This window comes from Sciurus carolinensis, chromosome 9 (genome assembly GCF_902686445.1).
Source record: "Sciurus carolinensis chromosome 9, mSciCar1.2, whole genome shotgun sequence".
Lineage (NCBI taxonomy): Eukaryota > Metazoa > Chordata > Mammalia > Rodentia > Sciuridae > Sciurus > Sciurus carolinensis.
In genome coordinates, this window is record NC_062221.1 from 72,556,212 (window position 1) to 72,569,872 (window position 13,661).

General features: G+C 39.0%; 1 protein-coding gene across 1 annotated transcript; it reads right to left on the reverse strand.

The window, feature by feature from the left end:
* Positions 1-6,819: 6,819 nt before the first annotated feature.
* On the reverse strand, positions 6,820-13,094 carry Ndufb4 (NADH:ubiquinone oxidoreductase subunit B4). The gene is made up of 3 exons (XM_047563515.1): positions 12,874-13,094; positions 8,105-8,251; positions 6,820-6,940 (listed from the first exon to the last, which is right to left on the reverse strand). The coding sequence occupies exons 1-3, from the start codon at positions 13,051-13,053 to the stop codon at positions 6,878-6,880; spliced, it is 390 nt and encodes a 129-aa protein (XP_047419471.1). The 5' UTR covers positions 13,054-13,094; the 3' UTR covers positions 6,820-6,877.
* Between the last annotated feature and the right edge of the window lie 567 nt (positions 13,095-13,661).

The window sequence follows — 13,661 nt, forward strand, 5'->3', positions numbered from 1 at the left end:
AGAAGCTAAAGAGAAGTAATTTAAAAAGAGGGGGATCTCATGAAAATAGAAGGGAGAACAGTGGAGTAGAGGAAGGGGATCCAGGAGGAGAGAGAAGGGGTAGGAGAAAGGAGGAACTGCAGAATGAAATTGACCAAACTATGCTATGTGTATTTGAGAATATATCACAATGAGTTTTCCCTTTTATGTATAATTATATTACACCAATTAAAAAACAATAAATAAATATGAGGAAGACCAGTAGAATAGAGAAAGGAGATGAGAAGGAGGGAAAAGGGAAGTATTGAGGATTGAAATGGAGCAAATTATGCTATATACATTTATAAATATGTCAAAATCAAACCCACTATAATGTATAACTCAACACACTAGTGAAGACATTTAAAAAATAGATGTCCCTCTTCCCCTTAACAATTCCATACCAGATTGTAGCCTCCTATGTTGATTGCTGTAGTAGCCTTAGCCATTTCCTCCATCACCCAGCCCCCAAATTCTTCCAGAACCTAATTTTAAGAGATATATGATTTTAAAGCAACTGGTAATAGCAGTAAAGAATTGACTAAAAACTGAAGTGTTGCTCCTTGTGATTAGGGGGGAAATTAACTTGAACTCTAGTGCCAGGTTTGCTCCAGGCATCTCAGACATTCCACCAGCCATCCATCTCCAGAGAAATTTAGAGGTCAGATGTTGAGCTTTCTTTAATCCTTTGAATCTGAAGTTTGATCATGAGATATTGATTCACCTTGCACTTTCTTAGTAACTCAAAATGAAGAGTCTCCAGGTAGATGGCATGGCTTGGTGTTTCCCCAGGTCCCAGTGAGTATCAGCAGATTGAGAAGTCTCTATCTCAGCCAGAAAAATGGCAATAACCAAGGCAGTCAGCGGGGAAGAATTATAGTCATGGATACAGGTACAAACAGGTCCGCCAGAAGAGAAATAGAAACATGATAAAACTGTTTTTGTTCAAGCAAAGATAGCAAATGGCAAGGGAAATTTTGAAAATTCAGAATATTTTTTCTTTTCTTTTTTTGCCATGCTGGGATTGAAACTGGGATCTCACCCATGCTAGGCAAGTGCTTTACCGTGGAGCTACATACCCAGAATAGTTTAATATATTATAGAATTATATTTTTAGTAATTTTTAAATAATTTTTTAGTTGTTGATGGACTTTTGTTTTATTTATTTATTTATATGTGGTGCTGAGGATCAAACCCAGTGCCCCACACATGCTAGGCACACGCTCTACCACTGAGCCACAACTCCAGCCCATATTTTTAGTAATTTTAAAGTGCTGTCTATATTTTACAATTATGAAAATTTGATGGAAACAGCTTCTTTTACAGATTTCTAATATCTTCAGATGCCTCATTGATTATCCTGAACAATACAGAGATAGGTAACAAGTTCTCTGTAACTCCCCCAAAGTTATGTGAAGGCTACATCAGGTGCCACGAGAAATGAAAAACCACATAAAGGAAAACAAATCAGGGACTGGATCCAAGCGATTTCAGAGCATAAATATGACCTCTTTCTACAGGCTGGATCCATGCTCAAAGGTAAAAAGACATAGTACTCAAACAAACCAGTCTGTCAGGAAAGCAAGACTGTTTCAGAGAAGGGGAAGGGATGTCATACAAGGATAAGGAATTATTAAGAAGACTGGCTCCTCATGCATGTGCATAAAGGGAAACTAATAGAGATAATATATTTAGACGTTCATAAATCTTTTGACAAGTTCACATCCACATGAGTCATCCTGGGATTGGCAGGGGCTGCTTTATTCTGTAATGAGGGCTGCCTCAAAAATTGAAAATCATGTCTAACTGAAAATTCACAGCCTCATTACTGGTCTTCCTGCAGCTTCTCTTGCTCTGTGATCATCCTCCACCCAGGAATCAGAGTGATCTTCCAGGAATGCAAATCCAATCAGGTTAGTACTGCTTAATACCTTCAAGGGCTCTCACTACCATTATGCAGAAGTCTAAGCTGTTTGTGACAAGGCCTTATGATCTGGTTCCTGGTTACCTTCCTCATTATACACTTGTCATTTTCTGGATGCTCAGCAGTACCAGTGTGGGCTCCAGTGCCCAGTTCTAGCAGCATCAGTGAGACAGATGGCAGCATTTGGAACTCAGACAAGGTGGCAATTGGTGTTCTCATCAGACTACTCATTTGAGACATTTTTTAACTAATAAAAAATATTTTGAAATTGATTAGACTCATAAAAACACACTTCTCAATAATTCTCAGTGTTAAAAATGCTTTAAAAATTTCTGCTATGCAAAAATTGCTCTGGGTACTGCTTTCTTTCAACAATTAGGCATCAAGGATACTATGTAAATATTCTTCCCATTAGTAGGGATACTAGATAATTCCTGATGAAAGATGATTGGTATGATCAAGGATTAATATCTTTAATTTATTTTGTTTAAGCCTTAAAATCATTAAGAAAAAAACATATTACATCAGAAAAGATGGGTAGTGGATTTGAACAAGCAAACATCAAAATAAATATAAATGGGCAAAATATGTGAAAAAATGTTAAACCTCAATAATAAACCCAAGGTAAATCTTAAATATATTTCATCATTCAGGTTTAAAAATAATAATAGTAAACACTCATTGAGACTATATGTCACTTTGTAAGTCTTTCATAAATAATAACTCATGAAACAATACTATGAATGTTATTAGTATTTCTATTATAAAGATAAGGAAATGGAGGCACAGACTTTAAATACTTTCCAGGTCACTTCACCAGTAAGTGGTAAAGCAGGAATGTAAAGGCAAGGAATTTGGCTTTGGAGGCTGTGGTGTTAAACAGTATGATGTACTAATAGTACTCAGTGCTGGGAAACAGGGAATCAATTATTCATTGATTGGAAATATACAATTATAAAACCTTTTATATTTATTCCAGACAGAAAACATTTGCATACTTGACCCAGAAATTCCACTCCCAGTAATTTATCCTATGAAAAAATTTAGGGACATAAACAAAAATTCACCAAAAAAGGTATCTATTGTATTGATCCTAACAGCAAAAATTTGGAAAATGAAGTTTTCATCTATGAGAATAAATTATGATAGATACATATAATAGAATTCTAATAGCAATTACTAAACAAATGCTATAGGGCTGGTGGTATAGCTCAGTGGTAGCACAGGTACATAGCATGCATCAGGCCCTGGATTCAATCCCCAGCATTAAAAAAAAAACCTGGGCCTGGTAGCACATGCCTGTAATCCCAGTGGCTCAGGAGGCTGAGGCAGGAGGATCGCAAGTTCAAAGCCAGCCTCAGCAATTTTGCAAGGCCCTAAGCAACTTAGTGAGACCCTGTCTCTAAATATAATGCAAAAAGGACTGGAGATGTGGCTCAGTGATTAAGTGCCCCTGGGTTCAATCCCTGGTAACAAAATAAGAGAAAAGAAAAAAAACAAAAGAGAGAGAGAGAGAGAGAAAGAAATTGCAGGAAAATCATGTCATTCCATGGAAAAATATTCAAGACAAATCACTGGGACCAGAAACTTAAATCATTATGCACAGTGGATCTCATTTTGTTGCAGGGGGTGAAGATATATAAGCAGAGAGGGCAAAAAGAACACTTTAGAAAGATAGTACCAAAATATTATTCCTGTGTGATGGAACTGGGAGTGATTTTTATTTCATTCTCTTACTTAACTACCTTCTAGGTTTCTTATAATAGACTTACACATTTGCATAAAAATAATACACCACAGCTACCTCTAAAAGAAAACTGAAGGTCAAAGTAGGATTTCTACTGCTTCTGCCCTCTGATAAAATAAGAATGAAATATTACAATTATTTAAAGTCTGGAGAACAATTTAAGAGTAATGGTCATTAAGAGGGCTGGGAGAGGCAGGGGCAGACAGTAATTGTAATGATACAGTCAGGAGCAAATTAAAAACAGGAATCCCATGGATATTGAAATGATAATCACATGATTTGGTTATAGATCCAAGATGGTTTTGCAGAAATTCCTGGACTTTCACTCCAGCATTCTCCCATTACACACAGCTTCTCCATGTGTCTATCACTCTGGCCCCTCTGAATTGCTGTTTCTTACACTGTCCATTATTTCTGCCTCAAAGCTTCAGTTCACTTAGATTAGGTTTCTCATTCCTTCAGTATCATAGAATGAGATAGCAGAAGGTGGGAGACAATGTCTATAAGGGTTTAAAGCTTTCCATATAGGGATATTGTAGGGGTCCAGTGGTTTTAAGTATGCCAGCACAGCCGCCTCCAAAGTCAAGGGCAAGTTCTTCCACATAACACATGGTCTTACCAAGGAAAAAGCACCTCTTCGTCAGTCTCTGAATTTTGGAGGTAATGCATATCCCACTTGGAAACACTGCTCTGACGTATTTATGGGGTGATTCATAAAGGTGCCAGTTGTTTTGTTGTTTTGTGGTGCTGGAGATCAAACTCAAGGCCTCACACGTCAGTCAAGCTTCCAATTTTAAATGGAGCCCAGAATAGGCAATAGAGTCAATACTCCAGCAATTTGTGGTATATAAGGATGCTGCTTAGAGTCTCTTGCAAACAGTATAGTTGCAATGCAGACTTCTAAAAGTCTGAAGCAAGACCATGCCTTCTGCAGTGGAGAACAATTCACCATTCTAAAAGCAGTTGAGCATCAACCATCTCAAGTAATCATTCAACAAAAGCTCTCCATCATGAGCTGCATTTCAGAAGCACTGAGTCATGATGGTAGGTGAACATAGCAACTTTAGGGCACAAGTGAATACAGGTTAAGCCTACTAAAGACTAAGCTAAGGTACCTGCTTGGGGACTTCCTGCAGGGTTGACCATGTGGATGCAACGGCCATTGATACAGTGCTATGCCCCAACGGCTAGAATTCTTGAGTGTGAGAACCAAGAAAAGTAGGATTGGCCCCTTTTGTCATTCCAGAGACTAACTTGTGGAATGTGTGCTTTGCTTCTTCAATATTGTTTTGCTGCTTAAGAAATCCCAGCACGGTGGAGTATGGGGAGAACAGTTATGTCAGGGAATCAAAAAAATCTGAAGCTATGACTACCTACTGGTTATCTGGGCTTCTTCTTGTATCTGGGAAACAAGTACAACATTTCCATATTGGCATCAGTGACACTAATTACAAGGAGCTAGGGTAACTGCTACCCAATGAGGACAGAAAGGGATATATCTGGAGACCAAGAATTCACTGGAGCATCTTGATGCCTTCACATCAGGGAAACTGTGAACGGGGGATTGCTGCAGCAAAGGCCTGATGATAAGCAGAGTAACCAAGGTTCTGGTCTTTGGAAATGAAGGTCTTGGTGACTCCATTAGGCAATCTAGATCTGCTAAAGTGATGACCAAGAAAGGGACATGGTTGGGGGAGATGGTGACTATGTCATGGCCTCTGGGCCAGTAGCAATAGCATGGACTGTAGCTTGTTTCACTAACCCTCCTACACTGAGTGTTCTGTAGAGATTGTACCTAGCCATCATCTTTGAGGACATATTACAGATTAGACTCCATGTGCAAACACATCTACATAGAAGATGGAATAAAGAAATCATATACCTCTGGGCCTGCCTCACAACCACTTGATCTGTCTTCTGACTCCAATTATGGTTGTCACTATCAAGTTGCCTGCAGGTGTGACTTGACAATACTTTATCTCAGCTGCACAGCCCATCATTTGCTTTCTGCCCTAAGTTTCCTTCCTCCTCACGTATGCCTGAAAGAACCAGTTCAGAGGCTGGGGTGTGGTTCAGCGGCAAAATGCTGGAGGGAAAAAGACTGTACATTCTACAGGTCTCCTCAGAAGTCCCTCGTGGAGCCTGTTCCTCTCAGAGGAACAGCATGCACTCGATGGGCTTTCCCTCCTTCCATGTTTCACCCTTCCCAGTCTCCCACTCCTGTTCTTTCAGATCCTAACATAAGCTACCTGCATACAAGCGTCCTTCTGGCTTTGTTTTTAGTGTAATAAAGGCTAATACCAAAATCTAATGAGAACAGTAGTACATATGATTTGAAAGTTCAAAACCAATGTATTCATGTAAATCATCCCTACAAAGCATACTGTTCGTCTACAGTACTTGATTTTACTCTGTCTTTGTGGATGAAATTGTCACCATACTGTTTCAAGACTGAACTACAAAGCAGGGAGTAGCTGTTATTTTATTAATACTGTTATTTCATTTTCATCTCCATGACCTTTTGAGGTAGTGACTATTGCCATGCTGTAACAGAAGCCCTGAATTCTAATCGCTAAATTTAAATATCTTCTAACCTAGACCTGACCTCCAAAGCCCATTAACACTTCTGTTCCTCACCATGACCTCCACCCTCCATCTTTTCACCCCACCAAGGAACCCAATTCAGCCATATTAGCCATATTCTACACATTTTGCCCTTTTGTGCTCCTGTTTTGCTTTGTGAACTTGAGAACCTAGATCCAATGTTGTTTCCTTAGATTCAAACAGAGCTGCTTCCTCATCAGCTTACCTACATCATTTTACCTGAATATCTCTTATTTTTTAAACCATTATTACTATTCCCCTGCAGTATAACTTGGGTCAGACAAGGAGTTAGGTATTAGGTGGTACCAGACACGTAAGCTAATTCAAGTAATAACTGCTCAATGAACGGTTGTGAGTATGTATTCCTTAAGCACACATACTAAGTCTGTCTTACCATGTTGTATTCTTAGCACATATCACAATGACAGGGCAGTGATTCCCAGAACAGGACACTTTTGCTTCTCTGTTGTTAGGGTATAAGTAAGTTTTAACACTGAATCAAAATAATACCAAGAAGGAGAAACTATTTAATGATTATTAGAAGATTTATTTAAGCAAGAATATATTAGTCATCTTTGCCAGACTTAATATGAGATATTAAATTTTCGGTCCAATTTTCCTTCCTGGATAAGTTTTTCTTTCCTATCCTGTATAGACAGAAAAAAAGTATATTAAAAACAATGCATTCTGGAACAACTCATGGTACAACTCAAAATCAGAATAACATACTCCAAACTTAATTGCAGTTTCATCATCTATAGTTCAAGGAATGGGAGGAGGTAGTAAGCTGAAAAATTAAAGAGACAACAAGAAAATGCTCCTACTCAAAAACTTCTTACCCACATTTTATAAATTAGAAATAAATTAACCCCACTAAAAAGTACATATTAAAAACAAAACCAAACACCTTGTGGGAAAGAGTGACCAATTTATCAGATAATCAAAGGACATGAACTCTGATAGAGAGTGGGTTGGCTAGTTTAAATCAATGGTAGATGAATGGGCTCCAGTCCAGATGGCAGCATAAAGCCTGGGGGGTTGTGGCTCAGGGTCCAGAGCCAGGAGTGAGCGGCCCAGTGCCAAAGGTAAGCTTGGCTTTCTCTTTAATCATACATGCAGGCCTCTGAATGCAGTGATTCCCAGCCCAGGCTGCTTTTGCTTCTCTGTTGTTAGGGTATCAACATGTTCTACCATTAATTCACAAAATGTGACCAACATACTAGATTCATACCAACAAGGAACATGCTACATGATTTAGGTATTTGGCTAATACTTGACTCAATCAACATCATCTCCTTTAGAACAAAGAAACTAAATGAAAATTTTGCAAAGGTATCTGAAAGTTAATCATAAAAGTTTAGTCTCTACATATCTTCTAATGCAAAAAAGTTTAACTTTAAAAAAGTTATTTCAGTATTCTTTTGCCTAACAATCACAGTAATGTCCTTATATTGTCTACAAACCACTTTCATAAGCCAAGTTAAAGTTTTAGAAATTTAAATTGGCCATTTTATTTCTTTAAATTGTATAGCAGTCATTAAATTAAATCTGAAAGGCCCAGAGGCTACTGCAATTTTTAACAAAGTATGTTTATATGAGTTGAAACAGCAAAGCAGTAAAACCAAACATATAATTAAAAACTTCCTATTTGAACTCTCACTGGAAAGGAATAAAGATAAAAGAAGAAAGGGAAAGAAGAGTTCAGGGCTAACATGGAAGGGGCACTGGTGGCAATCATTAGAAGAGCTATAGCTGGTACCTACTAAAGGAACCTATCACACCAATACTAAACATCTGGCTCTAACACTTACCCTATCAGTTTTGAAAACATAATACCAGAAAACGAGGGGTCCAATTCCAACCAGAGCTCCTAAGAGTGAGTTCTTAGGAGTGGGTCTGAAATTTGGATAGATATTTGCTGATCTTGCGTAGGTCCAGCGAATTAAGGCAGGGTCTTCCTAAAATTAATGAAAACAAAAAATTACAAAACTTGGGCAATACTGAGAAACAAATTCATCAGGACTTCTGCAAAGGAGCATAGAAGACATCTTTTATCCTCTACAATACTTAAGGATACATCCTGAATATTCCTAAATAGTTGCAGTAAAGATCTTTCATTTCTAGCTATTTTAAAAATAATACTGATAATCCTATTCAAATTCTTCAGAATTTAAAATATTCTTATTGCCCTTTAGCTTTCTATTTAAGACTCCTTATCTTCCAAACTATCAGAGAAGCCATTTTTCCTCCCTGATCATTTTTATCTTTTGTTCTCTAGACTGTTTTCAGCTTCATTATCCTTCCTGAAGTATAACCATCAGAACCACACAGAATTCCCTGTGAAGACAGATTTCATACCTTTGTATTACAGTGCCCTCAAACATTCCTTTGAACTTGTATCTTGTGTCCTTACCCTCTTTACTGTGTGTTTGCTTTACTGTGTTAGTAATGAACACTGCTACAGAACACTATGGTATTTGCTTTCATTTTAATATGGTGTGATCATATTAATAGTTTCTGGAGCAGCAGAAGGTATTTTTGAACTTCTGAGTTAAGGAATGAGTGTTCATGCCCTGAAGATTTCAACCTGATTGAAAGGAAGAGGAGCTAAAAGGTGATAAGGGAAGTATCAAGCTTTGATTTTGTCTAGGAACTCTTTTAGTGTCATTCCAATACTGGTCTTTCCAGGTTACAAATAGCTGCAGGAAGATGAAGGCAGAAGTAGGTTAACTGAACTACAAGTTTCTTTTTTAAAAAAATATTTTTTTAGTTGTTGATGGACCTTTTTTTCATTTATTTATATGGAGTGCTAAGAATCAAACCCAGGGCCTCACACATTCAAGGCAAGGGCTCTACCACTGAGCCACAACTCCAACCAAAACTATAAGTTTCTTAAGTTGATATTTTAAAATCAAAATTAGTGTACTTCACACTATTAAAAGTTTTATAGAAAGGTCAAAGTTGTTAAAGAAAAATAATCAGCTTGTCTTGGTTAAAGAAAAAAAAGGTAATTGCCCATTGTAATATATTTATATCAGAATAACTATCTAAGAATAGCTAATCTACCCAAACACATAATTAAATTTAATTAGCTCAATCCCCAAATGATTTTATAAAGTTATTCTCTCCAATTAACTGAACATTCAGGGTCCTAACTAACATAAAGTCACAACTGGTAGGACTAAAATAATTTAACTGGGTCTTCCACAGTCATATTTCACACCAAACTAAATTACAGCAATTTTAACCCAAGATAATCAGCTGGAACTCAGAAATTTAAAAAAACCCTTTTGGTGTAAATGCTCCCCTTCATTTCAATCAGGCTAAAATTCCTTCAGGGTGTGAACACTCACTACTAGACTCAAAATCCAAAAATACCTTCTGCTGCTCTAGAAACTATTAATATTATCACACCATGTTAAAATGAAAACAAACACAACAGCATTCTGCCACAGTGTTCATTACTATGCCTATAGTGTGAAGAGAAACAGTAAAGGGGGTAAGGACGCAAGATATAGGTTCAAACAGATATTTGAGCTCAATACATGAAGGATAAATACATCTATTTTTCTATCACTTCTGCTATAAATGCATTTGAATGATGATCTAGCAACAGACTTCTCAACCTGCCAGTCACCTTTCTATGCTTTAATATCTATCTGCCAGATCTGTCTTCCATAAACAGACATTTCATTTTGTAAAAATATCAATTGCCCTATGACCATGGTTCGTTAAGTGCAGTACTATTATTAAGAGAGATTAAGAGATGTTTCAAAAGGCACACCATGGGAAACAGCTTTCCCTTCTGTGACACCATTCATCAGTCAATGGAGTATCAGCAGCAAGCGACATAGTGAATAGTCCTTGAAACCATTTCTTCCCTTGACTTCCAGGGCCCACACCTGCTTCGTTTTCCTCCTAACTGGCCATGTTCTCTTCATCTCTTTTGCTCTTTTCCTTTCAAGTCCCCAATCTCTTTAATATTGGGACTTAGACCTTGATGATATTTCCTGTCTACATTCACTCCACTAATATCATCCAGTCACATGACTTTAATATCTACAAGCTAATGACTCCCCAAATTATAACTCTAACCCTAGACTGCTACCCTGAACTCCAGACTTAATATCCAAGCACCTATTCAACACTGACAAATTGTCTAACAGGCATCTTGAATGTTACTCATCCCAAGCTGATTTCATAATATTCCATTCCATCACCATACTGGTTCCTTCTCTTTCTTTTAAAAGGCAATTTCATTCTTCTAATTGCTTAGGTCAAAAATGTTGGGTCATCCTGGACTTCTCCCTTTCTCTCATACACCACATATAATCTGCCAGTAAATCTGTTTGGCTCTACTTTTAATACCTACCCCAAACTGACCACTTCTCACCACCTCCACTGCCACCACCCTGGTGGCGACTATCAATTAAGGCATTGTTACTCTTAACTCATCTTTCTGTTCCTGCCCTTGCTCCCCCATATTCAATTCTCAACTAATCAACCAGAGAGAGCTTGTTAAAATTTAAATCCAGATTATGTGACTCCCTTATCAGTAGAAATCCTTACAATGATACAGGCTGGTGTGACCTGGTCCTAAATACCTCTCAGACCCCATCTTTTCCACTCTGCCATCATCCTTCTCTACTTAAGACAGCAAGTTGAGGTGGGGTACTGGGGACCCAGAGGCACGTTGCCACTGAGCTACATCCCCACTCTTTTTTATTTTTCTATTTTTGAGACAGGGTCTCACTAAGTCACCTAGGTTGGTCTCAAATGTGTCATCCTCCTGCCTTAGCCTCCAGAATCACTAGGACATTTTTGAATTAGCCAGGTACACTCCTGCCTAAGAGCTCTTGCATTTACCATTCCCACTAACCAGCATGCTACTTCCTATATGAGGCTAGCTCCATGGCCTTACTTTTGTCAGATCTTCAAAATGTCACATTCCAAGCAGTAGCTTATCCTTTCTACTACATACACTCCTAATCCCTTCTCCTTTCTTTTCCTACCAATATTTAATATGTTAAATGATTTCATTTTTTGCTTATTACCACTTGCTTGCTCTACCACTGGAAATAAAGCTCTACAAGGACAGAAATGTTTGCTGGCTTTGTCCTCCTTTGTTACCTCAGCATCTAAAACAGGCCCATAATAAACCCTGGCAGTTATTTACTGACTGAATCAATTATTCTTAAATGCCTAAAGATTAGGAAAGAGAATTTACAGGTATTGATTAATAAATGAGTATGCCACACTTTCAATTAACAGAATTAAAGAGGCGAGTATTATTACTTCTATTTTACAGGTGAGAAAACTGAAAACTGCTCTGGGTCAGAGTTGGAAAACAATATCTAGGATTCGAATCTCAAGTTCACCCTTTTTAATTTCTTGTTTTACTACATACTATCTAACACATCAAACTGAATTATGTGCATATGTACATAACAGATGTGCTTTTTCTGAACCTTCTTCCCAAGTAAATTCTGGCTGGAAAAAGTACAGCTAACTAAATAAAAGCAAATGCTGTTGGGTTGCAGAGACCAGGGTACAACTTCAGTTCTATGACTTGCTAGTGGATATATCTGTATGAGATATCTGTTATTCCTCTGTTATCTTCTCAACTGGAAAAATGGAAGAGTAAAAGACCTTAATGCACTGAATAGTTGTGACATTTGAATAAAGAAATATTCAGAAAGGTTTTGGAATAGTGTTTGGCACATTTTAACTTTCCTTCAATCCTCACAACTTCCAAAAATTCCTATAGAACACCAGTGCAAAAGTCGTCTTTTTTAAATCTTGAGATATTTTGACAGCTCTAGCACAGAAAACTATGTAAAAGCATACTTGGTAAATAATAACCATCAGCTTACTGGGCATATATTCTGGGAATGTTACACTAACTACCTCATTTAATCTCAATTCTTTGAATAATACACATCACTTCTGTATGAACATTTTTAAAAAATAACTAGAATTAAAGGGGTTAGGTAAGTTGCCAGAGGTCACAGTTTGCCAGTGTGTAGTGCTTTGGGGTCTTACTCTTAAGTCCAAAGCTCCAGTAAGCTGCAGGGTCTTAAAAATATAGGATGAAGAATCACTATATTCCCATCAGGAGTGAGCAGTATTCCTACTAGTTGTGACCAGAAAAGTATAAAATATTCTTTAATTATACATATATTGGGGGGGGGGGTCCTGAAAACGCCTGCTGTATGCTAGGCCAGTCACGTGTCTTATCTCATTCAATCTTGAAAACAGCCTGGTTAGAAAGAAATATGTTACGCTCGTTTTTCAGCTAGGAAAGACGAAGCTACGCAGAGATGAGCAACTTTCTCAAGATCACACAGAAGGGAAGTGATCAAGCCGGGCGGGACTCGAACCCACCCTGACCAAGCTCTCTGGCCAAGGTCAAAGGGCTAGAAGTCGGCCTGTCTTCGGGGCCTGGATGAGGGCCCATGTCTAAGACACTGGGAACGGCAGCTGCCCACCGCGTGGTGCACCTTGGCGAGTCTGGGCTGCCCAGTCTGAGCGGACCGTCCAGACTCCGGCCCGAGTCCCGCCCGGCCGGCCCCCCACTCACGATGAGCCCTCGGCGGTTGGGGTCGTTGTACTGAAGCAGATACTCCCGTTTAAGCCGGGATCTTATGGCCAACCTCTCGGCTTGCGCCTTCCGGGTGTCCGGAGATATGTCGTATTCGGCTGGGTCGAGGGTTGGGGGTAGAGTGGCCAAGCGCGAGGGCTTATACTTCGGGAACGACATCTTGGCACCCTGGCGCAAGTGCGCCTGCGTGGCTCTGAACCGCAGCCTCAGGAAGTGCGCCTGCGCGTTACTGGGACAGCAGGGGTGGAGTTTAGCCAAAAGCCCGTCTTTGTCCCCGACCTTCCTCCTCTTGCTAGCGCGCTATCCGCGGTGTGCGCATGCGCATTGTGCTGCCTCGGCTCCGCTTCCCCGCGCCCAGCCCTTCTGAAGCTTTCTAGCAGATCTTAGTGAGGTTGACCTGTGAGAGTGGCTGGGACAGGGAAACCGGGCTGACTCAGACGTGCAAAATCCTAGTTTTCGGTGTGGGTCTAGCCAGACTGTGTGACCTTGGAAAAGTCATTTAATGTCTCTAGAGTTCCTTTCCCTTATCCTGGAGATAATGACCCCTATTTCATCCTTCTAGCAAAATTGAGAGTTAAATAAACAATGAGTAGACGCCGAAGTGCTTTGTGAAACATAATTCCCTATCCAAAATAAAAAGCTAGTCTGTACCTTACCGAGTTAGGTCACACAACATAACACTTCATAGGAATGAAACAATGTTCATAAGATGGTAAGAATGATATACGAGGAGGGCTGCCTGAGTGTAGTGAGCGGGAAAGGAGATA